This window comes from Suillus bovinus, assembly GCF_016758785.1.
Source record: "Suillus bovinus strain UH-Sbo-P2 chromosome Unknown EDB93scaffold_11, whole genome shotgun sequence".
NCBI lineage: Eukaryota > Fungi > Basidiomycota > Agaricomycetes > Boletales > Suillaceae > Suillus > Suillus bovinus.
Window position 1 is genome coordinate 147,129 of NW_024542067.1, and position 23,374 is coordinate 170,502.

The 23,374-nt window shown below is 47.0% G+C and overlaps 10 protein-coding genes across 10 annotated transcripts; 4 read left to right on the forward strand and 6 right to left on the reverse strand.

Annotated features, from left to right (window-relative positions):
* Positions 1 to 1,276: 1,276 nt before the first annotated feature.
* EDB93DRAFT_1239154 (uncharacterized protein) lies at positions 1,277 to 3,357 on the reverse strand (the record flags this gene model as incomplete). Its single annotated transcript, XM_041451598.1, has 9 exons — positions 1,277 to 1,422; positions 1,491 to 1,755; positions 1,843 to 1,917; positions 1,967 to 2,023; positions 2,071 to 2,391; positions 2,443 to 2,478; positions 2,658 to 2,773; positions 2,823 to 2,909; positions 2,967 to 3,357. 9 exons carry the CDS (start codon positions 3,355 to 3,357, stop codon positions 1,277 to 1,279), a joined length of 1,494 nt encoding a protein of 497 aa, XP_041310365.1.
* A 424-nt stretch (positions 3,358 to 3,781) lies between these two features.
* Positions 3,782 to 4,626, reverse strand: EDB93DRAFT_1101798 (uncharacterized protein; the record flags this gene model as incomplete). Its single annotated transcript, XM_041447133.1, has 5 exons — positions 3,782 to 3,919; positions 3,970 to 4,063; positions 4,231 to 4,325; positions 4,388 to 4,456; positions 4,510 to 4,626. 5 exons carry the CDS (start codon positions 4,624 to 4,626, stop codon positions 3,782 to 3,784), a joined length of 513 nt encoding a protein of 170 aa, XP_041310366.1.
* Positions 4,627 to 4,635: 9 nt separating this feature from the next.
* On the reverse strand, positions 4,636 to 5,946 carry EDB93DRAFT_1239155 (uncharacterized protein; the record flags this gene model as incomplete). Its single annotated transcript, XM_041451599.1, has 6 exons — positions 4,636 to 4,720; positions 4,760 to 4,916; positions 4,961 to 5,007; positions 5,056 to 5,247; positions 5,308 to 5,426; positions 5,938 to 5,946. 6 exons carry the CDS (start codon positions 5,944 to 5,946, stop codon positions 4,636 to 4,638), a joined length of 609 nt encoding a protein of 202 aa, XP_041310367.1.
* A 1,647-nt stretch (positions 5,947 to 7,593) lies between these two features.
* On the reverse strand, positions 7,594 to 8,757 carry EDB93DRAFT_1080426 (uncharacterized protein; the record flags this gene model as incomplete). The annotated part of the gene is made up of 3 exons (XM_041445536.1): positions 7,594 to 7,953; positions 8,004 to 8,549; positions 8,602 to 8,757. Coding segments are annotated over 3 exons (1,062 nt in total), but the record flags the coding sequence as incomplete, so codon positions are not given.
* A 3,080-nt stretch (positions 8,758 to 11,837) lies between these two features.
* On the forward strand, positions 11,838 to 12,888 carry EDB93DRAFT_1129526 (cyclophilin-like domain-containing protein; the record flags this gene model as incomplete). Its single annotated transcript, XM_041448883.1, has 6 exons — positions 11,838 to 11,979; positions 12,036 to 12,051; positions 12,111 to 12,266; positions 12,326 to 12,401; positions 12,458 to 12,537; positions 12,587 to 12,888. Coding segments are annotated over 6 exons (635 nt in total), but the record flags the coding sequence as incomplete, so codon positions are not given.
* A 29-nt stretch (positions 12,889 to 12,917) lies between these two features.
* Positions 12,918 to 14,978, forward strand: EDB93DRAFT_1080589 (uncharacterized protein; the record flags this gene model as incomplete). The annotated part of the gene is made up of 5 exons (XM_041445548.1): positions 12,918 to 14,260; positions 14,314 to 14,355; positions 14,432 to 14,696; positions 14,760 to 14,889; positions 14,950 to 14,978. The coding sequence occupies 5 exons, from the start codon at positions 12,918 to 12,920 to the stop codon at positions 14,976 to 14,978; spliced, it is 1,809 nt and encodes a 602-aa protein (XP_041310370.1).
* A 462-nt stretch (positions 14,979 to 15,440) lies between these two features.
* EDB93DRAFT_1129529 (uncharacterized protein) lies at positions 15,441 to 15,681 on the forward strand (the record flags this gene model as incomplete). Its single annotated transcript, XM_041448884.1, has 2 exons — positions 15,441 to 15,569; positions 15,598 to 15,681. 2 exons carry the CDS (start codon positions 15,441 to 15,443, stop codon positions 15,679 to 15,681), a joined length of 213 nt encoding a protein of 70 aa, XP_041310371.1.
* A 989-nt stretch (positions 15,682 to 16,670) lies between these two features.
* On the reverse strand, positions 16,671 to 17,827 carry EDB93DRAFT_1129535 (uncharacterized protein). Its single transcript, XM_041448885.1, has 4 exons — positions 17,246 to 17,827; positions 17,146 to 17,190; positions 16,928 to 17,095; positions 16,671 to 16,875 (listed from the first exon to the last, which is right to left on the reverse strand). Exons 1-3 carry the CDS (start codon positions 17,547 to 17,549, stop codon positions 17,091 to 17,093), a joined length of 354 nt encoding a protein of 117 aa, XP_041310372.1. The 5' UTR covers positions 17,550 to 17,827; the 3' UTR covers positions 16,671 to 16,875; positions 16,928 to 17,090.
* Positions 17,828 to 18,352: 525 nt separating this feature from the next.
* Positions 18,353 to 21,165, reverse strand: EDB93DRAFT_1239160 (OPT oligopeptide transporter; the record flags this gene model as incomplete). Its single annotated transcript, XM_041451600.1, has 11 exons — positions 18,353 to 18,555; positions 18,605 to 18,741; positions 18,794 to 18,939; positions 18,997 to 19,242; positions 19,294 to 20,234; positions 20,285 to 20,374; positions 20,424 to 20,478; positions 20,531 to 20,769; positions 20,820 to 20,912; positions 20,966 to 21,043; positions 21,096 to 21,165. 11 exons carry the CDS (start codon positions 21,163 to 21,165, stop codon positions 18,353 to 18,355), a joined length of 2,298 nt encoding a protein of 765 aa, XP_041310373.1.
* A 635-nt stretch (positions 21,166 to 21,800) lies between these two features.
* EDB93DRAFT_1101802 (uncharacterized protein) lies at positions 21,801 to 23,359 on the forward strand (the record flags this gene model as incomplete). Its single annotated transcript, XM_041447134.1, has 5 exons — positions 21,801 to 21,931; positions 22,055 to 22,142; positions 22,196 to 22,532; positions 22,631 to 23,094; positions 23,147 to 23,359. The coding sequence occupies 5 exons, from the start codon at positions 21,801 to 21,803 to the stop codon at positions 23,357 to 23,359; spliced, it is 1,233 nt and encodes a 410-aa protein (XP_041310374.1).
* Between the last annotated feature and the right edge of the window lie 15 nt (positions 23,360 to 23,374).

Sequence of the window (23,374 nt, forward strand, 5' to 3'; positions counted from 1 at the left end):
TAAGATAACCCGTCGGGCAAGTCACGTCCAAAGCGAAGATCAAGGTCGAAGGAAACGCTGCCAAACGCAAGAACCTGCTTGAAGTCGACTTCCCATAAAATGCTGGGCAATGAGATCGCAGTATGACTCGTAGGGATATCTTAAGGCAAAGTAAAGTTTACTATCCATGACCCAGTAAGCAATTGCGCCGTCGTCAGTGGGCTTGTTGGGACTCGAGAGATTTGAATTTAAAGCGGCGCCAGGCCCACTTGTGAGATCCAGGAAAGCCAAAAAACATTCAGACTCCAGGGAGCAAAGTATTGAAATGTGGAGATAGTCTGGGAGATCGACTAAGTCGGGTTCACGGGTTAGGTTGGATGCAAGAGATGCCGTCGACTGGGCAAAAGGTATTAGAGAGACTCAGACCCGACCGGCGCAAGGAAGAGCCAGTACAGGCAAGTCGAAACCAATCGTTTTCAGCGGGTGACCGAGACATCGATTGACTGTTAGAGTCGTAAAGCCCATCAAAAAAAAACGCCGCGAACCCAACCTCGGGCCAGAGCAAATTCAGATAGTCCGAGTTGAAACCGCATACTCGAAATTGATTAGATCGTACCAGGCGCGTGGTTCGAATGACAGGTTATTTAGATACAACAACAGAGATCGAGTCGCCATGATGAACATCGATCAGTGGTTTTAATTGTAGGGGGAGATCGAGTCACTGGGCCTTATCGTCGAACGCAAGCCCGACCTCATGTCAAAATAAGTCCAAGTCGCAACTCGAGATCGATTGGATCGTGCCAAGTTTGTAGTTCGGAGTCGTCTCATCGAGTGCTTGTGATGCAGCATGGAGTTAAACGTAAAACGAGTGGAGCAAATGAAGTGGAAGGAAATGAAGTAGCAGTGTTGGTAGAGGGCAGCTTTTATACATGCACTGACGACGGAAGAAGTCACAACTGTGACACATCCGACGATCCGAATCATCCGATTGCGGGCGGGACTGTAATGTCTCACAAGTACTGCAAGGATGATGTCAAGATGATGTCATTCCAATCTTGACCGGTGCTGGTGACTGACAGGTGGAACCCTCGCAAAACATTCTGCAAGTGATCACGGGTCACGAAGGTGCACGCAGGCCATGGGCCCGTCGCTATCAGGCTTGTGAACCACTGTAAAGGAAACGACCGTCTTCATTCCTTTCGGACTGGGTCATGGAACGAATGAAGAGGGTTGTTGATAACTGCGGCGCTCGAATACGATACTAAACACTGCGACAGCAAAGCTTTAATATAGGCACTTAAGGCGTGATATTAAAGAACGGATAGGGGAAAGCATCAAGCACACTATTCAAATGCTTCCGCCCAGTGCATGCAGTGTCATTAACGCACTTTGCGATCTCTTCCCCAGCGTTTAACCCCTCGAAATATGCACCTTGAAGGAAACCTACGCACACACATATATATCGCCTCCATGAACAAAACAAACAAACTGCAGTCAGAAACAACACGCACCGTAATACTTCAAGCTCGTAGCTTCACCCGCAAACCAGAGCCTCTTATCTACAGTAGCCCTCAGATTGTCTGAGTGACTGGGAAAGAAAGAAGGGGGCCAGTTGGAGTATGAGCCACGGAAGAGAGGGTCCGCATGCCAGCGTTTGAAATGGAATGCGACAGGTTCAGGAATAGTCATGTTGGGGTACATGGCTCGGAGGACTTTCATGACTTCCTTTTGAACATCTGAATCTTGCATGCCCTCGATGCGCAGTGAGAAATCACCCTAAATATCTCTGGAATGAGCGACACAGATGCATGGAGCATGACCCATGCAAACTTACGGTGACGGTCACAAAGACGAGACCAGAACCAGGAAAAAATCTTTGTGGTCAAGACTCTGCCAGATCGGATACCATCCCCGTTCCTTGTCTGCATATATGGCCATCTATTCCGGATACGTCAGAGAAACATTTAATGGCGATGTTCATATGTACCTCGGTATCAAACCAAAACTTTTTCTTGAATTGCAAGAATATTTTGGTATACGTGGCCTGGGGGCAGTTGAGTTGTCGAAAACATTAGCATTGAGCAAACATACCATGACCATGCTCTGAATGGCCTCAATCTTCCACGAAGGAAGAGCAGGTTTAAATGCGATATCACCATATTGTAGTACTCCAAGACTAAACGTGCAAAGCACGTAGTCCGCGGTGAGAGTAGTACCATTTTTCAGTGTGACCGTCACTCCATCCCCGCTGTATGCAATCGTCGTGACAACGGAATTCAGGGCGACTTGCTCAGGGTGAAGAAAATCTGCAGCTTCGGCCTGGATGATGGTTTTGAAGCCACGCTGGTCAATGCAGAGATTACTTTTATTCGAGAAGCCGCCCATATCGACGTCAAAGGTAAAATTGTTGTTCTGTGGGATCATCAGGTACTGGTAGGTGCGCACTAGATACTATGTAGATACCCAAGTTGATGCTATCCACGAAGTCTGGTCCGGGGACTAGTACGAGACAATGAGAATAGCAATCAACAACGTGATCAAGTTCTCGCACCTGTGCATCTATTGGATGTGCAGTTGCAATGATTAGCAGGAGGATATGTCCAAGAAAAAAATACTTGCATTCCTGACGAGTTTGAAATTAGGAACGCGGTGAGCTTAGACAGGAAAGACCCACATACCCAGTCGACTTCATAATATTGGCAAACTGCTTCATACATGTTCTTTGGAGTTGCGCCGGTGATGCCGTACGCGCTTTGAAGGCTGAGGTCAACCTGCTGCGTCCTAACGCGTTCCCCTTATGGAACATACGAGCACGCACAGCTGACAAACTGCAAATGCCATACCTGCAACAGCTCTGATTTCATCAAGTTGATTGACTGATGTGTTCAAGAGGTCACGATAGTCTTTAAACCCGCCAGAGTCGTAAGTCGCTGTTCACCATTGATGAGTCCAGACAAAATGAGATCAAGATAAAATGGTAAACATACTGATACTGCCATCAAGATCACTTGGCTGGTTCGTAACGTTGTACTTTCGAGCTAGCGTCAGAATGGGGTTAGCTTTCCCATTGTCAGTCTGCGTTCCCTGGATCCAATTAGGACCGAGTTCTACGGTGTACAACTTTCCAGGGATGCCGGCGATAGTATAATTCTGCATCCTTCCACCTAGTTCATCACGTGCTTCGACGATCAGGAATTCGTTGACACCGTTGAGGTGCAATGTGCGCGCGGCAATAACGCCAGCAACGCCTCCTCCAAGGATTAGGACTTTGGGATCTTTGGTCGAGCGGTGGTTATTATGAGTAGTAGAGGGTGATGATGGCAAAGCTGTGGCAAAAGCAGCAAAGCCAAGGAGCAAGGCGAAGTGGATTTGGCGCATCTCCGTGATGGGTGAGGACCCACCTGATCCAATTGATGAATTCGAGACATTTATAACAGCAAGGAAGGATGTGACGCTGGAGACTTGGATAATATCTAGACGTTTTTCGCACAGCTGGAAGCGAGCAACCGAATAACAGTATAGTAGTGTATGATAATGTTAGTAACAAAATGACATAGAATTCGAAGGAAATCCGATGGCAGTGATGTTTTCGGTGTACATATCATGATAGCCGGTTTAACCTTTGGTATGGAAAGCTAGACGTGCGCGCTCGTCACGCATCCATAATAGGCAGTAGGACTTCGTACACCGCCGATATTAGTTGGCTCTGAGTAATAATAATTTCTCTGCGATGAACGTTCCTCCGTCTCGCCTCGTTTAATGAATTCCAAGATTACTATATGTACATGACAAGAAAAAATCACTACTCATTCACCATTTCGTCCTCACTTTCGCAGTCCGAGAACTCCCAAACCACCAAACCAGCATGATCAAGACCCACCAAGTCTTCGTCAATTCCCAGTGTGATGTTGGGCTCGTCATTGTCTGTCAGACTGTCTAGCTGATGAAGGTGTTCAGTATCTGGCAAATCTCTGAGTCAACAAATTTTACCCTGTCAGAATTAGAGACGATGAACCAAGGCCTAATCCTCCATCCACACCACCCATGTAATAGGTGCCATTGGGCTCCTCGCGAGAAGGTAAATCTTGATAGTCATCTATTCATCATCTTCATCATCATCCAGCAGCTAAATCTGGTGCTGTAGTTCATCAGCCATCTGCAATGTGTGTAGTAGAAGTAGATAGATGTTCCAAGCTGATTGCTGTGTGACCACTGGGTGACCTAAGCTCATCATAGCAGTGTTGGATGCACCTGCCAAAAGCCTCTGGAACTAGATCAAACACGCAATGAGAGGGCTTGATGTAAATATTTCGGACATGATCTAGGGCCTCGCGTTCAATTTTGATCTATAATATGGTAGGGCCACAATTAGAATACTACCAACAGTAAATTCAACATGGGTACATACCTTGAAATCTAAGGCCCCAAAGTCCTCAGATAAATCATAGATGAGATTAGGTACTCCATGAGGAAGAATCTGGATGGTGCATGAGCTGACTCGAAGATAATGATGGGAGTAAATACACCTACTTTGTTGCAGTCACGTTGTTTTGCAGTGTTGTTAACATGATCCTGATATGCATCCAGCTCCTGCTGAAGCCACAGTATAAAAATCCAACGGAAAACCATCCTGCAGGCCAATGTCATATCCAGTACTCAGACCAAGCATAAAAAAGTAGTGCACACTTGAAGAATATTATTAGAATCATACCAGCCAGAATTGACACCATGCTCTAGAAGACTCTCAAATCCTGGTGTGAATCAGCGGCGCAGTTGAGACCATGCAATTTCTGGCATGACATTTTTTTTGCTTCGCATCCAGCGATGCTGGAGGGTGCTGTGCAAAGATGGATCGTGCCACTGTCGCAGCATCATATGAGCATTTGCAATCCCATAATTTTCTGATCCTGGATTGCTTTGAGTCACCATTGGCATATCTAGAACATGGGTCAAACTAAGTAGGTACTGTGAGTGATATGACATGAGAAATACTTATGGCCGAGTGCCTCAAGCGTGTTAAGATAGTAACTCAGGATAAGCTGGGGATTTTGGTTAGAGTGCTAGACCCAGATCCACATGATCCGACCAGAGAAAGGCTCGATGCCAGTGTGCAACCCAAGACCGAACTTGAGCCACTTATCATGCTGATCCACTGCAAAAAGGTCATTCACCCCTGCAGCCCAGAAGTGTCTCCTTCTAAGGCGACAGACCTTACGCTGGCGGACGAGTTCTGGCTCATACAGAGCAAAGTATTCCATTACAACCCTCCTAGGACATGAAACTCGGATATCAGTGATTCATGTAACAGTATGAAGGTAGAGATATCACCTGGCCACACTCATTTCCCTTTCATAAAATAGCAAGCTTACCATTTCGCATGCCCCAGCACTCGGATAAGTAATACGTAGGTCGGATACTGCATCATGAATGGTCTCGACGGTGTGACCCTGTTGACGGGTTCATTGAAGACCCATATTTTTCTGAATCTTGAGAAATGAGGTAAGGCTAGCATACAGTGAGGTTAAATGTCAATAACTGTTACGACTTGGATAGTATCTGTTGGCGACGCTCAAACAGAGCGTGTGTCGTCAACGGTCGAGGACGTCCTTGGGCTAGCCCAAAGTTAGGAGTCTTACTTGGCGAGGCTTCGTCAAGTAAGATTTAATGCCTATGTCCAAATCGGGTAGCTTATGTCAAGCGGGGCTCAACGATAAGCATATCTGCCAAGGCTTACAACACCCGAAGGTTAATCATAAGATCTGCGTTAATAGAAGGACAGAAGTCCGACTAGTAACAGGGGCTTTGCTCAACGACGAAGTCGATGAGTAAAGATCGAGACTATAGACTTATCCGCGATGAGCAGATAAGAAAGTAGAATATAGACAGCTGGCTAGGCTGAAGGGATCACTCTTGTTAGGAGTAGGAGGTCAGGAACCAAGTAGATTCAAGTTAAGGAACTGGATACATGGTAGCGAGTTTATATAGAGGAGAAGAGGTGTATTAGTGGGTGATAACTTGTACTACCAGAAGGGGAACTGGTCAAAGGGTGATACTAAAAGAGGAAGGCATGTTTGTTGTGAGTCATGGGTGAACTGAACGTGCAGATAAGAAGATGAGTCAAAGAGCAGAAACAGGAAGTGAAACAAGCAGGGGCACGATCATGCAACTGCGGAACTAAGTATAAGTAAAATGTGCGACTGTGCACCGAGTCATAGATCAAGAAAGGGAATAGGGCAAAGGGGATGCAGCGTGCATCATATCATAGGTTACTGTCCGGACGGTAAGGGCAAAGGGGACTGTCCACAGGATCAGTCAATGGGTGGAACGGAGCAAGTGTATGCTTCGTCGGAGAAAGGGTCTGGCCAGATGTACTGGCTCTGCTGGAGCGATGGGTAGAGGGTAAAGGGGAATGCGAGGATGACAAGGATAACAAGAGCAAGGTCGGGGTAAGGGTGTGATGCAAGGGCAGAGACGAGGAGGATGAGGAGAAAAATGGTAGGGGCCCAAGCATCTAGATGTTCTTGTAACAATAACTAGAGATCTGGAACACTCACCCAATGCCATAGCGTGTTGTGTCAATAAGTTTTTGAAGTTCCTGATGTTACAATAACATTTAGCATTATTCATTTTTCTCTTTCTGTAACCATAGCGCCAACTCCAGACTCATCTAGACTTGGCTATTCTCTTATCAAGTGGGCTGTCCGCACTTCTTTTCTTCTTGATTGTATCTTGACTACTATCATGCGCAGCATGATTGTTTCACCTATCTTTGCTATCTTGATAGGTTGTACTATCTCCCTATCTTTGTTACCTTTCTTGACACAGCTGCACCTTTTCCTGTTACCTATATAAACCCCATGTACAACAGTAGTATTCCTTAACTTAATCTACTGGGTTTTCCCCTTGAATCCTGTTCTATAAGGTCTCCACCCTTATAGTCTGATACCTGATTCTAAGACAATCACTCATTGTCTTAGCCTGAACTGCTGATAGGCAGAAGTGCTAAAACCACTCGCCACTGAACCTAGATAGAAGCCACAGTGCTTGTCTAGTAGGAACCTTTGAACTTGAACCCTCCTTGTACTAGGAGTTCAGAACATGCTGTCAACCAGACTGGTCTATCTTTGACCATTGACACAAGAACTATCCCAGTTGTAACAAAAGATTAAATTCCTCACCCAGTACCTGTTTCCCAACAGTACTTAGCAACCATTGATCCCATATCCATGAATATCCTTGCCACAGCATTCGGAAATCTGGCCAGACCAAGCGGAAGAATGTCTAACACATTGAAGCCCACTGAAATCAAAATCGGAACACCACCAATTTATGATGGGAACGAGAACACTGCCAAAAGCTTCCTTCTGGCAGTATCTGCTTACCTTGATATCAATAGTGAAATCTATGATACTGACAAGAAATGCATCATCTTTGCCACCTCATTCATGAATGAGAAGATGGCCCTCCTATGGAAGGAAGACTTCCTGGAACAAGCCCAGAACTCTGGAAAGAAAGATAAGAACGATGTTCTTATTGGATATGGAACATGGAAGGATTTCAAGAAAGCTTTTCTTGATGCCTTCATTTCCGCAGAAGCTGAAACTGAGGCATGGATCAAACTCCGTCGAGAAACACGTGCCGATTATAAGCGCTTGCATATTGAATGACAGGGGAGAGGGCATTTGATGCAGAAAAAATATGTTCAATAGTTCCGAAGTCTTCAAGACCTGCACCGTCAATCCCAAGTGGATGGTGCTTAGTCTGACAGCAATAGTTATGTGCAAAGCCATGAAATGCATCGACACACAAACAACAGTCCATGTTCTTAAAAAGAGGGCCCAGGCTACTGGCCATGACCGTGGATGAGAAGCCACAACCGATGTCATAGGCACCGAGTGAGTGTTCACCAAGAAGTTCGAGAACTTTAGCAATGATGGCGAGAGGGTACTTGGCGCTGTTCATGTAACTATTAGCCTTGCACCTGACAGCTGCATCAGAATGACATACAGCTCACCACTTCATACCATATCTGCATACCATAGGATGAGGCCATGACAGCATGCACTGACGAAAATACCAGTCTCGTCAAATATACTCCACATCCTCTTCTTTTCATCAGAGGCGGCTGCCTTCCAATTTTTGCTACAGTCAGCAGCAATAGAATTAGAGGTGTCATTTGATACAGGAAGGCGGTCATGAATGCCAGGAGCTGAGTCTTCGTCAGGAATCGACGATTTCGGTCGAACTTCACCTGCGAATGTTTTAACAAAAGCGTGGGGAAGGAGGTAGTCACTATCTCCGAAGCAACGTAAATCTCCTGTTTGTCGCTTGGTGAGTGTCAGCATGCACTTTGCAGAGTTACCTCCATCAAAGACATACATGCGGTTGAATTTTAGTGGGGGTTCATCTTCCAGCATGTAGGTGCAGGCAGGGCAGGCATTCAAAACACGCCAGTTAGGCGAGTCACGTTGAAGGGCAGCTTTGATGTGTTTCTCAACTTCATGTAAGATGGTAAGATATATGTTGAATGTCGATGATAGAACAGTGCGGTAAGTCCTAACATAAGGTATCTGTGACAGCGTCAATGAGGGATAATATGTATATAATAAAAAGAAGACTTACACCATATGAATCACATATGACCTTTGCAAATGCCTCAACACTGAGGGATGGCTTGCAAAGACGCAGTAAATGATAATGCTCAAGAGTCTGGAGAGAAACAGCATATGATGGGGAGTGGGGTGTATTACCCATGTAGCCTTGTAAAATAAGCGCAATGGATGGTGAACGACAGTCAGCTGAGTGTTACAAGAACATCTAGACGCTTGGGTCCCTACCATTTTTCTCCTCATCCTCCTCGTATCAGCCCTCGCATCACACCCTTACCCAGACCTTGCCCTTGTTATCCTCGTCATCCTAGCATTTCCTTTCGCTCTCTACCTGTCGCTTCAACAGAGCCAGTACATCTGGCCAGACCCTTTTGCTGATGAAGCATACCCATGCTCCGTCCCACCACCTGACTGATCCTGTGGACAGTCCCTTTGCCCTTACCATCCGGACGGTAACCTATGATATGACGCATGCTGCGTCCCTCTGCCCAGTTCCCTCTTTCAATCTATGACTTGGTGCGTAGTCGCGCACGTGTACTTATACTTAGCTCCACAGCTGCACGATCATGCCCCTGCGCATTTCACTTCTTATTTTGATCTTTGACTCACTTTCTTATCAGCACGTTCATGTTCACTCGTGTCTCACCTCGAACGTGCTTCCCTTTTATAGTCTTACCCTTTACCGATTGCCTCTCTTGGTAGTACGAGTTATCACCCACTAATATGCTTCCTATCCTCTATATAAACTTGCTACCATGTACCATATTCCTTAACTTGAATCTACTTGGTTCTTGACCTCCTACTCTCACCAGAGTGATCCTTTCTGCCTAGCCAGCAGTCTATATTCTATCTTCTTATCTGCTCTTCGCGGATAAGTCCTTAGTCTCGATCTTTACTCATCAACTTCGTCGACAAGCAAAGCCCCCTGTTAACTAGTCGGACTTCTGTCCTTCTAATTAACGACAATCTTACGATTAACCTTTGGGTGTCGTAAGCCTTGGCAGATACCGCTTATTGTTACAAGAACATCTAGACGCTTGGGCCCCTACCATTTTTCTCCTGATCCTCCTCGTATCAGCCCTTGCATCATACCCTTACCCCGACCTTACCCTGGTCATCCTTGTCATTCTCGCATTCCCTTTCGCTCTCTACCTGTCGCTTCAGCAGAGCCAGTACATCTGGCCGGATCCCTTCACTGACGAAGCATACCCATGCTCCGTTCCACCACCTGACTGATCCTGTGGACAGTCCCCTTACCCTTACCGTCCGGACAGTAACCTATGATACGATGCACGATGCATCCCCTTTGCCCTGTTTCCTTTCTTGATCTCTGACTCGATGCGCAGTTGCACATGTGACTTATACTTAGCTCCGCAGCTGCATGATCGTGCCCCTGCGTGTTTCACTTCTTATTTTGATATCTGACTCACTTTCTTATCCGCACATTCAGAGCTCACCCATGTCTCACCTCGAACGTGCCTTCCTTTTATGGTCATACCCTTTACCATTTACTTCTCTTGGTAGTACGAGTTATCATCCACTAATACGCTTCCTGTCCTCTATATAAACTCGCTACCATGTAACATATTCCCTAACTTGAATCTACTTGGTTCTTAACCTCCTAACTCTCACCAGAGTGATCCTTTCTGCCTCGCCAGCAGTCTATATTCTATCTTCTTATCTGCTCTTCGCGGATAAGCCTATAGTCTCGATCTTTACTCATCGACTTCGTCGACGAGCAAAGCCCCTGTTAACTAGTCGGACTTCTGTCCTTCTAATTAACGACAATCTTACAATTAACCTTCGGGTGTCGTAAGCCTAGGCCGATATAGCTTATCGTCTCGCATCCGCTTGACATAAGCTACCCAATTTGGACATAGGCATCAAATCTTACTTGCCGAAGACTCGCCAAGTAAGACCCCTAACCTAGGGCTAGCCCAAGGACGTCCTCGACCGTTGACGACACACGCTCTGTTTGAGCGTCGCCAACAGATACCATCCAAGTCGTAACACTTATCATCTAGCATCCACTTGACGTAAGCTACCCAATTTGGACACAGGCGTCAAATCTTACTTGCCAAAGCCTCACCAAGTAAGACCCCTGACCTTGGGCTAGCCCAAGGACATCCTCGACCATTGACGACACACGCTCTGTTTGAGCGTCGCCAACAGATACCATCCAAGTCGTAACACTGAGCATGAGATTAATGCAGACCGCTCCAATGTGAAGATGTCGACAGTGTGTATTGTAAAGTCGTATTCAGCAGCACAGGAAGCTGGTCTACCCAGGGGACATCGGCAGTGACCTTTGGCTGAGTCCTTCCAAGTGAGATATGCATCGACAAGGAATGGGATAAGCGATGCCCAGTTGGCATGAAGATTCTGGAGTCGTGAGCGCCACGTTCGAGAGTCTTTATAGCGGCGACCTGCATAGCTGCATGCCTGACAGTGAGAGTGTGAATAAAGTACAGTGGAAGGGTGACTTACGGGGTGTCTGCAAAGTCTCGGATAGCATACAGAAAGATTTCATTATCTTGAAGCTGTTCAGGAAGTGTCTCCCACTCCATGTTAACGCCATAGTCTTCTCCAATAGTATCAAGCGTAGTTTCAGGAGGTGGAGACTCTGCTTGCATGTCACTGAGTGCATTGAGAGTCTCAGCCGCAAGTCCTATTGCTCTTGAGTGTGAAAAAACGAATAGATCCAGTAGGATGACTCACCACTAGTATTCAGCCTGTATTTTTCCTGACCTGCAATCGTCTTGTCTCTCACAGTCGTTTGCTTCACATATTGTGCTCTGAGTTGCCCATGCTGAGTCCCTTCAGTGATGTGGATGCTACGAGAGAGGCCCTTGTTCTTTGACCGTGGCATAGCGATAAGCTGTGAGCGTAGTTGCCTAGAATGGTATGTTTGTGGTGGCCAAACATATGGTGGCTGCCGCTGATAGCTTTGTTTATCCGAGGTTTAGATATTGAGCATTTAGTGAGCTAAATACTGGCAGTGTAGGGCATTAACGTATTCTTAGCTAACTAGCTTGTCGCACCCGGGTGGGAATACCAAGCTATTTAGGTGAGGATTATGTGAGAACGAGGTGGGTGTACGGTGTCCCAGTCCTGTGATTGCCTTATTTGGGTTATGTCACGGCGAGTAACGGAGCGCGCATGTCCAGCTTTCCATACTTTAGTAAAGTAGCGACCTAAATGGTTTATTTATTAGTATTTTTTTCGGTTGAGTGGTGGCTGTGCCAATTAGGATGGGTTTGCAGAAAACAATTGTTTTGACAGGTGCAGGTGTCTTCGTACTTGTTGCAGGTGCATCGTATCTATCTGATCAACCCATGCTAAATTCATTTCTTCGTCGTTTCACGACCTCGGCGTCGACTGCAAAGCCTCTGTAAGTAAATATCTTCCTACTCATTCATAAAAAATTGATTCAGTGTCACCTACCAGGTCTTCGCGGGTCTTCGTAAGTTCCAACAAATGTTTATAAGATGTCACCAGAGCCAATTATTCGTTAAAATTTAGTTCGATGTTGCAATAAACAACAAGCCATCCGGACGTATAACATTCAAGCTCTACGACGACGTCGTTCCGGACACCGCGAAGAATTTCAGAGAGCTTGCTACGGGCCAACACGGCTTCGGCTATGCTGGAAGCACTTTTCACCGTGTCATTCCTGCTGTAAACATATTCTTCCTCTTTGCCACCTTCTATGGCTGAAGAATCTGGTCTTTTTATAGTTCATGCTTCAAGGGGGTGATTTCACGCGGCACGATGGCACTGGTGGGAAGTCGATATACGGCGAGAAGTTCGCAGGTTGGTTCCTCTGAAGTCCATTTTTCTTGTTATCCGATGACTATCCAAATTGGTAGACGAGAACTTCACACTGAAGCATGATAAGCCTGGATTGTTGTCCATGGCTAATGCTGGCCCGAACACCAACGGTTCTCAAGTGCGTGATTATCTGGTGAATCTTTGGATTGGATATTGATGTTTTGCAGTTCTTCATCACCACGGTGGCCACGTCATGGTTAGATGGCAAGCACGTTGTCTTTGGTGAAGTAGAAGAAGGGATGGAAGTTGTGAGGAATATTGAAACTCAGGGCACGAGGAGTGGGCGCACAACCAGCAAAATCTCTATAACAGCATCTGGTACTGTAGAGTGAGGATCAATCTGCTCAACATCTTATACGACATTGTCTGCATTGAATTTATACTAGATTATTGTTCTTCATGGGCGGCTACACTTGTAGCTACACGTGACAAGTGTGTGTGATGATATTATATATTAGCTGCACAGCGAGCTCGGCCTTATCTACTAAGTATTCCCATATGGCTTCCGCCATCGCTAACCTTCCAGCAGAAGTCATTGAAGCCGTGCTTATCGTTGCCGCAGCCTCCGGGAACCCGGATTCCATAGCAGCACTTTCCCAGACCAGCAAGTCATTCTACGAGCTAATCCACTGCTGTCCAGACCAACACCTCTGGCGGGAGATCTTCCTTACTACTTTCGATGATCCCAGACCAGCTCTGAAACATCTGAGCACCATATCAGGTGGTCACCATGACTTGCAGATCAATTGGACTCAAGAATACATTGAGCGTATCAGTGCAGCTAGGTATATCAGACGTGCGGTCCAAACGACTGCCCCAGTAAGTTCGCAGTTGGAGATTCTCGACATCTCAGCGTCATTATCCGTGGTGAAAGCACTACTCTCAGTTATCACCACCTCCTTGCCCTTCCCGTCATGCCCACCTATATCTCACACCATCCTGACTAACTTTCCCGAGCCCAAATCCCATTTCACACCCACGATCAACTCTCCCCCACCCCTGCTTATCTTGCTTAAAGACAATTACAGTGCCATGCTCGGTAGCGTCAATGTAACGTGGCTTCAAGATTTGCTAGAAATCGGATTCCCCCCTGAACTCACACGCACGCTGATGGCAAAGCTGTCCTTCAATGTCCAGGGTCGTGCACCGTACCAGCCCACTCTAACATCCGCGTCACACTGGGATGGATCAGAAGTCAGTCAGCTATTCCACAAACTCATCTGCTGTACCGGCTTTAGACCCATTGCCGCATCAACACCTGAGCCCATTCCCATACTACACCCACGATCCTCGTTATACATTCCTGAAGAGCAGTTCGCTGATGCCCGCACCCTCGCACGTAGGCGTGTTTACGACATGCGCTACCTCGGACCTGCACGCATGTGGGGTCCCTTCCTACCCGTGCGACGCAGCACTACTGATTCCCCCGAATCAAACCAACTTGAAATTTTGGATGAGGATGGGGATGAGAACGAAGACGATGACGATGTTGAAGACGAGGACGACGACTTTGGTCTGATGCACTTTGGGTTGATGAACGGGCCTCGCATCCCTGATATGAATCCTCCAATAGAGCCGTATGAGCTTGTACCGGACTATGTGTGGCTTGCGTCTGCGCGTATCGTCGTGGAGGCGAACTTAGGGGAGATGCCGACTGCATTTTCGACGGGAATTTTGCCATATATGCGCAAAATGTATACGACATGCATAGGTGGGTCACCTGGGTATTGGGATGCATGGGTAAATCGGCCTAGGGAGGCACACAGATTCGAGAACAGCGGGAAAAGCAAGCAGGGCGAAGTTGAAGGATGGGATTGGGCAGGTATCAGTGGTATTTGGAAGTAAGTTGCGAGCTATGCATGCTTCGAACAACTCAATTCTGTTGATATTACAGGCGGTGTATTTGCTGGCTTGATTACCGAGAGCTATTGGGTAAGTGGTCTCGTTTATTCTCCCTTCTCATACTGAACGGTCTTATGCAGTGCACAACGTGAGCCACATCATCTGAAAAGCGTACCATCTAATTCGCAGCTGCTACAGCTCGCACCCGAAAGGTTCCTCGAAGACCACGTCCGTGAAGCTTGTCGAATCATTCCCATTAAGATTCGCATAACTGGCTACTCGGAATACCCCATCCCACCAGGCAGCACCACCCGCCCCCTGCCAACCATCCACTTCGAGGGTGAATCTTTAGGGTCTGACCGCAGTCTTAACGACTTACGCAAAGTCACTGGTACGGTGAGCATGATCGGAGATGGCGCTATCCGATGGTCAATGGTAAGTGCTCCGTTTCCTCTTGTAGCATAATACACTGCATACGTATTGCTGATTTATTCGAAGGTATCCACTGCAGCTGGGACAAATGAGCCGGAATGGTCGTCAGAGGCGGTTCAAATTGGAGGGCCGGGTGCGGCGGTTGGGTTTTTGGGGATGTGGACGGGTGCGATGCATGAGAGGCCGGACCCACTTGGTGAGTGCTTGTGCTTTTCTGAGGCGTTTAGCTATTGACAGTTCATGGTCCATGCGCTAGGTCCATTTTGGGCTTGGAAGGTCGCATGAAACGGACCTGCGGTAGCGAGTTGTGTGTGATTGGGTGATTGTGCATGGTTCTAGCTATTTGGTCCCGGTAGCCTGGTTTACAAGTCACTGTCACGACTCACGAGGGTCTCGTAACTCTGTATCACTCTAATAAGACTGAGGAGACATACGAGCATGGAGGGCGGTTCACGAGGTAAATCTTTCATTGGAAGGATCGACTGGCTTGGTGAAACTAGGTTGGAGTTATGCTCTTCGCTGTAAAAGCAACAGACATGAGATTAGGGATTTGGATATACTTATGTGAGCACGGCATGATGCAGTTAGTAGGCAGTCTTCAGGATTTGAACAGACAGACTGCCTACTAAATGCATCATGCTATGCAGCCTGTGCTCGCATATTATCCAAATCCCAAGTTTCATGTCTGTTGCTTTCACAGCAAAGAGCAGACAGTCTTCATCTGGTCTAAAGGCAGAATCGAAACACATGAACAAGCAGGTGTTCGTGTACACATGGAACTATGGGTCTACGTCTGCGCTAGTGCTGCTTAATTTCAAGGAAGGGAAGGTTGAGGTTGACCTGGGGGAGGTCATCGGAGGAGTAGCAGGGTACACTGTACACATTCGTCTTGGGCAACTACGAGAAGGAGGCAATCGGACTGGAGGCGAAAGTCACTCTAAGGGGCTATGAGGCGTGGGTGTATGTCCGGGAGGCGTTGTTGAATTGATTGCATAAATACGAGTTCAAGCATCCAGGGAACGTGTAATACATCTGTAAGTCGGGTCGCAACTGCACAATAAGAACTTGGTGCAAAATGCAAATTCGAGGGCAATAATAGAACGAGACGAAAATAAGACAGCTGTTTGAGAATGAGACTTTGGGATGAGACAATCGACTTTTAAATGGAACGTTAGGAACAACACGACCCCGTACAGACTACTGTTACAGCACTGCTTAACTATCATAAGTCAGTAACGAGTGGCTTGTGTGTTCTAATGGTAAGGGAAATGGAACTCCAAGTACAAAGAAGAAAAAGAGTGGTGCTAGTAGAAGGATGTATCCATGTGTCTCGGATGCGAAGAGTAAAACCCTTCGCATCGATAAAACACGAGAACGAGTTGCACCTTGTTCGGAAGTTGTGGTTGGCACGGGAGGATATCATATCCTTACGATTCGCAGTTACCACGGTACTGCCATGCAGGTGAGTCATATGAATAAATTCAGGAAAACTCCTGATACTCACGCACGTAAGCCAAGGGCAGAGACAATCTGCGTCAGTCTTGCAATGGCCCCAGGGACAATCGTGTTCGTCAAGGGGCATGGCAGAAATTGATGATGCTAAAGCAGCGACAACGACGAGGACAATTGTAGAGGAGAAACGCATTGTCTGTGACTAGTGTGATATCGTTGGGATCAGATAATTCTGAAGAAAATAGTAGGAAGACGGCTGGCTTTTATGTGCTGAATATTCTTTAAATTTTTGCGTATTGTGCCTTCACAAAGGCATATCTGCAATTAATCCAACCAAATGCCAGCAAATCTTGCTAACTATTAACTAAGGTCCATTCCAGGACCCTAGAAGAGGGGGCTGGTATAACGTACACTGGCAAACCAATGTATATCGATCTCACCAGGGTCAACGATCGGTCCGAATTTTTTTAAAATAGGTTTTCGTCACCACTCCACTTGAGTTTTCTGTCCGTTCTGTTCGCCCGCCGTCATATAAACGAGAAATACGTCACTCAGCTGTTGATCATCGTGCTTGACTTGCCATAACTGCAGCTTCGTCGTCTTCTGATCATCTTCGTCTGTGCTCGTGCCTGCCGTTTCGCTGGTGGTGTCGGATCAAAAGCTTCCTCATGACGCCGGGTCATCTGAAACGCAACTTCTTTGGACTTTTTGAAGTCTCAAGTTCGACGAGCTGCTAATGATCAGTATTTGGTTGGACGTGTGTTGCCTGTCGCTGCCCCTACCTTGCGGCACGTTATGGAGAATTTGCCTGACATGACTCATGGCAATCATGCCACCATCATCGTCCACGCACAGTGAGTCAGGCATCCGATCTGAAGTGACATGCTACGAGTGCACGCATGTGATGTTGAGTGTGCCATGTACGTTCTGATCATGGTTGTGAATCTAGACTGTCATGATTATTGATACAAAGCTAGGCAATTGTGTTATGAATACTTACCTACAGGTGGGAAGCGTGGCGCTCTTCTCCGTATATACCGAACCGCTGACGTAAAAATACAATCAGCATGGTGGTCTGGGTCTCAGATCCGGAGGGTTACTTGATGACTTTTGCTGAAGATTGATAACGACATCATCTACTTTAACACAGGTTCTTCCTCTTAGAAATCCTGGTCGCGGTGATCTCGAATTTGAACTTTGAAGTCCGAAGTAGTAGTAGTACTGCCGCAGTATTACAACTTCGGACTCAGGCTTCAAACCCCTGATAACCATGACTCGGATACCCGCGGGCCGCCAGTGGGTGCAAGCCGAAATGAGTGCGCGCAAATCAGCCTGAGAATGAACCTGTACAAGCAAAAAAAGTGCAAACAAGCTAGAATGACTCTGAATAAGCCAGACGAACATCGCCCGTACCACTTACGGTCGTTTACGGTTACGGTGTACCCGTACACCGTATCTGTAAACTTCAAGTTGGAACGTTGACGGCACGGGTACGGCTGCCAGCCCTACTCCCACTGTTCCTGCAATCATTCCTCATCTCTCCGCGCTCTATCTTTTTCTCGGCAGTTTAGCTCCGAGCCTAGTTTGACAGTGGCTGGCCTGTGCAACGGGCAGCTGCCGTTCGAGAACCTCAGGAGGTGAATAGGCTGACTCGGATCACTGCTGCGGTTCTGCAATTTGACGTGTTTCTCTGGACACGCGCCGCATTCTAAAAGTGTTTTTTTTTTCAACGGGAGGGCCTGTGAATCCACCCTGACTAGGAAAGTCATGTTTAGTGCGCCTTCCTTCCTTGATATGCACGTGCGACTACTATATAGCAACCTTATACTCACAACTGCCTACGCTTGCCTTATCACTGTGAGACCTCAGCGCAAGATTGATTCGAATTCGGTTCTAGCTCGTTTCAGCGTGTCGAGTATGCGTTAGTGCGCAGCATTAATTTACAAACCACTCGTGTTATTATCACGCTTGCGGCGAACTCATATCTTACCACCAATTGCATCTCTAAAGTGGCCGGTGGGAAGGGCCGACTGATGCGGGGCCCCATCATTCATGAATTGATGATCGGAGGTTCAACGTTCAGCGCTGGTTCAGCGGACTAGAAGATAATAAAGTACACTCTTAATAGATTGGATATAAAAAATTGAATTTTGCAAGGTACAATATTTTGATATTCGTAATATACATAACTAGTACTACAATATTCTTTACCACGTCGATGGCCCAAAGGTACCGTTAATAACGGCGTAAGACTTGCCTTTCCCATCTGCCGTATCCAGGAATACGTTGTTGCCCCACCATTTTGCGACGGTGTCCGCGCCGATAGTACCGTTCTTTGGGTATTGCAGGCAGAAGAAGACCAAGATAATAGAAACTGCGAGCCCAGAGTCGAGTGCAGCAGCCAGTACATCTGCGGGGCGTTAGCATGATGTCGTGGAGTGGAGGGGAAAGATACGTACAATTGTACTTTGTCCACCATGAGAAATGGCGGCGGCGGATAACATACTGGAATATGAAACCGACGATTGCCCAAGGCACGAAATTGACAGCAGTTGCCGGTGGTATGGTGCCCGTTCCTGTGAATATTACGGGGAAGCTATGCGCTCATTGTTAGTCCTCGAGTGCAAGTAAAGTGGATGGACACAAACTTGATGTAACGGATGATACTGTTCGGCCACTTGAGGGAAATGATCCAAGCGGCGAAAGGGCAAAGCGCGCCAACGAGGAAGAACCAGAGGAGGCCGCTGTACATTTGGCCAGGGGAAAACTGACGCCGAGGGCCAATGACACCCCACTACCAGACCATCTTGAATAAACAAAAACACACAACAAAGGTCAAACTAAAACTTACGATGATGGATGCAGTGCCGAACACTTGAGTGCTGGGGCAAATAAAACCATCACGCTGTGTCGTGCTGCATATGTCCTCGATATTGCTGAACATCCAAGCTTGCACGGCGAGCTGCACGGTTCCGGCGATAGCAGCTGCGCTGACCTGTGCAAAGAACATTGTGCGAGGAGGGATTTTCATGTAGTGACCGAGTTTGAAGTCCTGGGCGAATTGCAACGCTTGTGCCATGGTAATGTAACCCCATGTCTAGATAGGCGCGTCAGCGACTGCACCAGACAACGTAAGGATTCTCCCTGCCTTGAAAAGCATCATTGCCAATGGGCGTCCAGGGATAGCGTATCCAACGACCAACTCCGTAATAACATTCAGACCAACTTGTTGATTCGTGATAGCTTGAATCATGCCAATGGGGATGATGTAGAGGAAAGCAATTAAAAGTGCGAGAACGAAGCCCCACACCGGAAACTGGGTAGGCCAGACTTCAATGACAATGATACCGAAAACGAACATGACCACGAAGATGACGAGGTACCACCACTCTGGAACCTGACGGTACCTGGCCATGAGACGTGCATGAATGTCCGGCTGTTCCTCGATCGAGCGACGCGACTGGGCCCAGATCTGCTTGCGGAAGAAGAGGATGGCGTGCGTAACGGTGGCAGTGATTGACGCAAATGATAGACCGTAAGACACTGCGAAAGTCGTCGATAGGAACAGAGGGCTGTATGAGTCATATGCCGTAGCATTGAATGTGCCATCGCTACCCAGAATTGCAGTGACATTATAGGAGGCACCGGTGTTATCGTATGACGTGCGAGACAGGATAGGGAGGAATGTAGAATACCAGGTATTAGTATAGTAAAGGATCGGGGTAAGGATCCAGAAAAAGAACACGAAACCACCGAGAATGTTAGCCTCGCTCCACCATGGAGTCGCGAGTGGGTTGACAACGTAAGTAATTTGGGCCCAGTCGAACGTGATCATGCTCATGCCAAGGCCACTTTCATAGCCGAAGAGTTGGTTGACGACGACGTTATTTGGAGCGATCCAGCACACCCAGCTGAAGAAGCTAAGGGCTTGGAATAGATAACCTGGGACGAAGTACCATGCACATCCTGCGCAGAAGACATAAAGGAAGAAACGTTCTCTTGAAATACCACCGCGATTGCCTATACCAGCGTATGATTGTGCATGGAGGGTGTTAAATAGAGCGCACGTGACCAAGTTTGTGGGCCAAACTGATTATTATTTTAGTGTCGATTCTCTCGATGTATTAGGCAGGACTCACTCATGGAGGGAGGAAGAACTAGAAAGCGACGCATAATGCCACCCAGTGAGAAGCCAATGAGCTGGGTAGACATGACCAACATCCATTGATCTATGGTGATATCAGACTCAATAAGATATCGATCAAACTTTGGACACACAGCTGAAGTTGAAAGTTTGACCGTAGAAGACTCTCTGCACCGCAACGATGTCGGTCTGGCAAGACGATATTAATTGTGTTGATGAAAAGATGAGCAACCACACGTACGGCATATGCAGATTGCCATCCGACAGTAGCCATGATCGTGATCAAAACGTGCTCCTTGATGGTGAATGGTCCGGGGTTCAAGCGAACGCCGAATACTGAAACATTGGGCACGACAGCTGCCCAAAGACGACCCATGGGAAAAGCCAAGAGTTGTGCTACCATGCCGGTAACACTGACAGAAGGGTATCGGAAAAAAAAGAACTGGTTCAAGCCAGGGACAATGATAACCCAGAAAAAGCCTGGCTTGTGATCAGGTATATGATTTCTAGGGAATTTTTTGTGGACTCACCCATAGCCCATGCTCGAAAAGTGCTAACGGGTATGGACATGTCGTCGGTGTTGGATACGGCTGATCGGACCTCAGGATAAGGAGAGTCATCCTCTGAATAGTTGAGTGATGAGAGTGAATTTTAGTGAAGGAGATGATGGGCTGACCTAAAACGCCAGCTATGGCTTCTTCCTTGTCGATATTTGGGTCATCAAAATCGGCAAGGAGTAGAGGACCGACTGCAGCTAAAGGTTTGAGGTGAGTATGGATAGAAGGATGTAGTAGAAATGAACTGACGGGCTGCTTTTTCGGAGTCATTCTTGTCGATTGAGCCACTGGTGCTCGACTGGCCAGCGTAAACCGACATGATGAAGAAGAAGGACGAACGGCCGAGATATACCCATGGTGATGATTCCGGCTTTTGTACGGTTCTGGCAAGTATGTAAGTGAAAAGTAAGATTCGACAACGCATGGGACATGACGGTAAATGTAAATCCGTATTTGGAAACTGGACCTCCCGCCGGCCGCCGATCTCGTTGAACGTTATGTAAGAATGTTAGATTGTTCGGGTACCAGCAAGATGTAACTCACCAGTACCCCATATCATCGTCCCCTGTGGGGCCTTTTTGGCACGTATTCATTGGTCGATAACACTCACTGCAGGTGGGGTAGCTCCTGGTCATAAACGCATTTGAATTTTGATGGCGACTTCCTCGGATCACCTCCATGTGACTCGCGCATCGGTACTTTCACAAAGCACATGCTCAGTCGTTCTTAAAAATAGATTGATGAGGACCACTGAGCGTTCATTTTGGATAATCGCCTGGCAGATTTGTTTCCCCTGCGATAGACGGTCCTAGGTCGGGTATTTCATGAACTCGTGGCAAGATAATCGTATCTCTCCGCCATCAAACAGGCCCTCTTCTACAATATAATCGGCCATTAAAATAACAACACCTTTCGTCAGGCTGTGGTTTGATTAAAGATGTACTTTGAAAGACAATGTGTACATACATCATTTATGTAATATCCCTTCTCGCTGTCCTTATATTTTCGGTTGAAACGCCCCTGGCCGAGAGACGTGCTGCGGATCTGAATCACCTCGAGTTAGGTACTAGTACTACAAGCACTACGTATACAGATGGCGAGATATTGCGACTTCGAGATTTGACTCGGATCTTAAAATAGAGGCCATCTAGTACAAAGTACTGGATCACCTGGAGTCCTTGTTTTCGTGTATTTGTATCTACTTCCAGCTCCTCGGTCCGAAACTCGAACCGTCTGATATTACATCTCGCCGAGCTGCGGTATAATTTCGAATCCTCATGGATTTCTCCTGGTCCAGTGAGTTGTTTCATGATCATCAATTTGCGATCGTCGACGACCCTTGTGTACAGCTCCTCTTCGGCGGAATGCTCACTAACTTGCCTTTAATTCCAAACGAAATATATCTTGCAATTTTTGAGTGCATAACACCAACAGATCACCCACTGGAAAGGCAATACATTAAAACATTCTCAGCCCTCGCACTGGTGTGCCGTTTTTTCTGCTCCGTTGCGTTGCCGCGTCTCTTCGAACATGTTACATTTTCGGGCTATGTGACGAACGGTAACAGGATGCGGCGCAAGACCAAATGGGCCAGACAAATCGCGGCAAATACTAAGTCGGCCAAGTCGATCGCACTATACGTCAAGGAGTGCAATTTCAAATTTTGGTTTTTTACAAGGGGCCCAGGTGGCTCCTCCTTTCGTTCACGACGCTATGTTGCAAAGCACTGGCGCGCATGTCGAACATACGAAAAGTGGTCTTCTCTATGTCTTTTCTGATAAAAGATCATTGGGATGCGCTAGCAGAATTGAAGCAGCTCGACGTCCTTGAGTTTTACATTTGCTCCTTCATAGAAGATCCGCCTGATAAAGAATTGACCGTTCGCACCGTCAAGCTCGTTGATACAAGACGCTCTTTAACTACCTTCACCCTTCGCCCAATCGCAACTACTTCCATGCGCTCGCTCACTGCAGATGATGTAGAGGCAGTCCTGAAGATCGTGGCCTTTCGTCAGCTTGCCATCGACAATTTGGTTCTTAATCAAGCAATTTTTGACGTGGAACCACTACTTCAAGTGTTTCGGCATCTGCCTGACCTCCAAAGCTTAAGTTTTGGGCTCAAAGGAAATGCAGCCCCTTCGCTCCTCATCAGCAAGCTTTCACTGAAAAAGCTCTTCACTCGCTTGCATTCTCTCACTATAAAGGTGGTTGATGATTGGGAAGTTGTGCCGCGGCACGATTTTGAGATGGTACGCTTTATCTTGCATGTACTGCCACCTCCCCGACTCATCTTCGCGACAGCTGGTATCTGCTCTTTGTGATGGACCTGGTACTCTTCCTAGCTTGCAGGAACTCAACATTTCAGATGATGGATGGACAATAGCGATCGATATCATCTCTGACCGCTTGAACGGGACAATAATCCCTGCATTTCCCAATATGAGGTGCATCAATGTTGATAATGGTTTCATACGCTTGGAAGAAGGTGACTGGAAAGTGCACTACTTTAAATAGGATGACGTTGGGAGT